At 27.9% G+C, this 1,529-nt stretch overlaps 1 protein-coding gene across 1 annotated transcript in view; it reads left to right on the top strand.

The window, feature by feature from the left end:
• Nucleotides 781-1,529, top strand: part of LOC107608375 — a 2,235-nt gene continuing 1,486 nt past the window's right edge. Inside the window, exons 1-2 of the mRNA XM_016310179.2 lie at nt 781-1,192; nt 1,308-1,428. Coding sequence (XP_016165665.1) covers nt 797-1,192; nt 1,308-1,428 — 517 coding nt within the window. The 5' untranslated portion in view covers nt 781-796. The remainder of the gene's footprint in view (nt 1,193-1,307; nt 1,429-1,529) is intronic.

Raw genomic sequence — 1,529 nt, forward strand, 5'->3', positions numbered from 1 at the left:
TACTCTACTATACAGATTGAGATTGTATAAAGAGAGAATTAAATTCGTTTTATAGTTATTTTTTATTATTTTATTAATGTTTAAAATGTGGATCTTAGTATTTTCAATCTCTCTTTTATCACATAAAAAAAAGATCTGTAAACTTATATCTTTATCATATAATTCACTGATAATAAAACTCTCCTTAATAAATACATCAGGTATAGATTTTTGGGACAACCAATGATAAATATCTTAAAAAATCACATGGACGATAATTTAGTCTTCAAAAAATTATATACCTCAAACCGGTTTCTAAAAAATATATATGATAAATAATCAAATTTAGTTATCCTATTTGTTAAACGATAATGCGTCATAGAATAATTTGTCACGTGTCATTCTTTATTTCAATAAGTATTTTATATTGATAATTAATTTTATTGACTAATTTTAATATATATTTAATATGATTGATTTAACTGACATAAAGACTAATCAAATTCATAATTATATGGATCTTTCATAGACTAATTTAAAGTGTCTAATTTTTCGATAACTAACTTCATGATTTTGACTAATAATAACTCTACATATATAATAGATAGAAATTTGGAGTGGCAGAAAGGAAATTGTGAATGTAGAATCTAGAGGCAGCTTTTATAAATAAATACATATACATATTCTATTCCTTGCTTCTATATGGAGAATTGGAGATAGATTCTTGATTCTTAGACCGCATAACAAGTAATATAATAATACAGTATATATAAATTGAAGATCCATGTCTCAATTAACAAGATTGCATGTTACAATAATGGCATCATCTTTGCAAATCCCTTATGCATTAGGAATATCTTCAAACAACAACAACAAAATCATGAAATTCACACCACCATTATTATTACACATAAAAGCCAGACCCACATTAACAACATTATTAATGGGACAATGCAGGATGAAGAATAATAATAATAATAATAATTATCAGAAAGAGAAGTGCTACATTGCATGGTGCATTCACGATGATGGATCAAATAAAGGTTTATTCGATGATGATGATGAAGATGAAGATCGTTCTCCACATTCACTAGTGCTACATTTCTATAAGGCCTTGGAAGAAAAAAACATTGAAAGAATGAAGCAATTGCTTTCACCCAAACATTGTTCTTATCATGATTTCCTCTTCTACGGTCCCTATGAAGGAAAACAGGTTTCAACTTTTGCTTTCTCTCTATCTAGCTAGTAGTCAAAGTCAAAATAATTAAGTAAGTAATAATGAAATTTGTGACAATAAATTAAATGATATAGAAGTAATATTTTTGCAGAATGTGCTCAACTTTTTGGAGACTGCCATGGATGCATTGGGTGAAAGTGTTAAAATTAAGCTAGAAATTGTTGATGAGGATCAGAGAGACCATTCTTCAGTCAATGTTTACTGGCACCTAGGTATGTATCTAACTTACGTTCGTCAAGATTCGAACCCGAGTACAACATATTAAGAGATAAATAATTTACCGCTTAAGATAATATCTTAATTTTGACACAGC

Source organism: Arachis ipaensis, chromosome B07 (genome assembly GCF_000816755.2).
Source record: "Arachis ipaensis cultivar K30076 chromosome B07, Araip1.1, whole genome shotgun sequence".
NCBI classification, from domain to species: domain Eukaryota; kingdom Viridiplantae; phylum Streptophyta; class Magnoliopsida; order Fabales; family Fabaceae; genus Arachis; species Arachis ipaensis.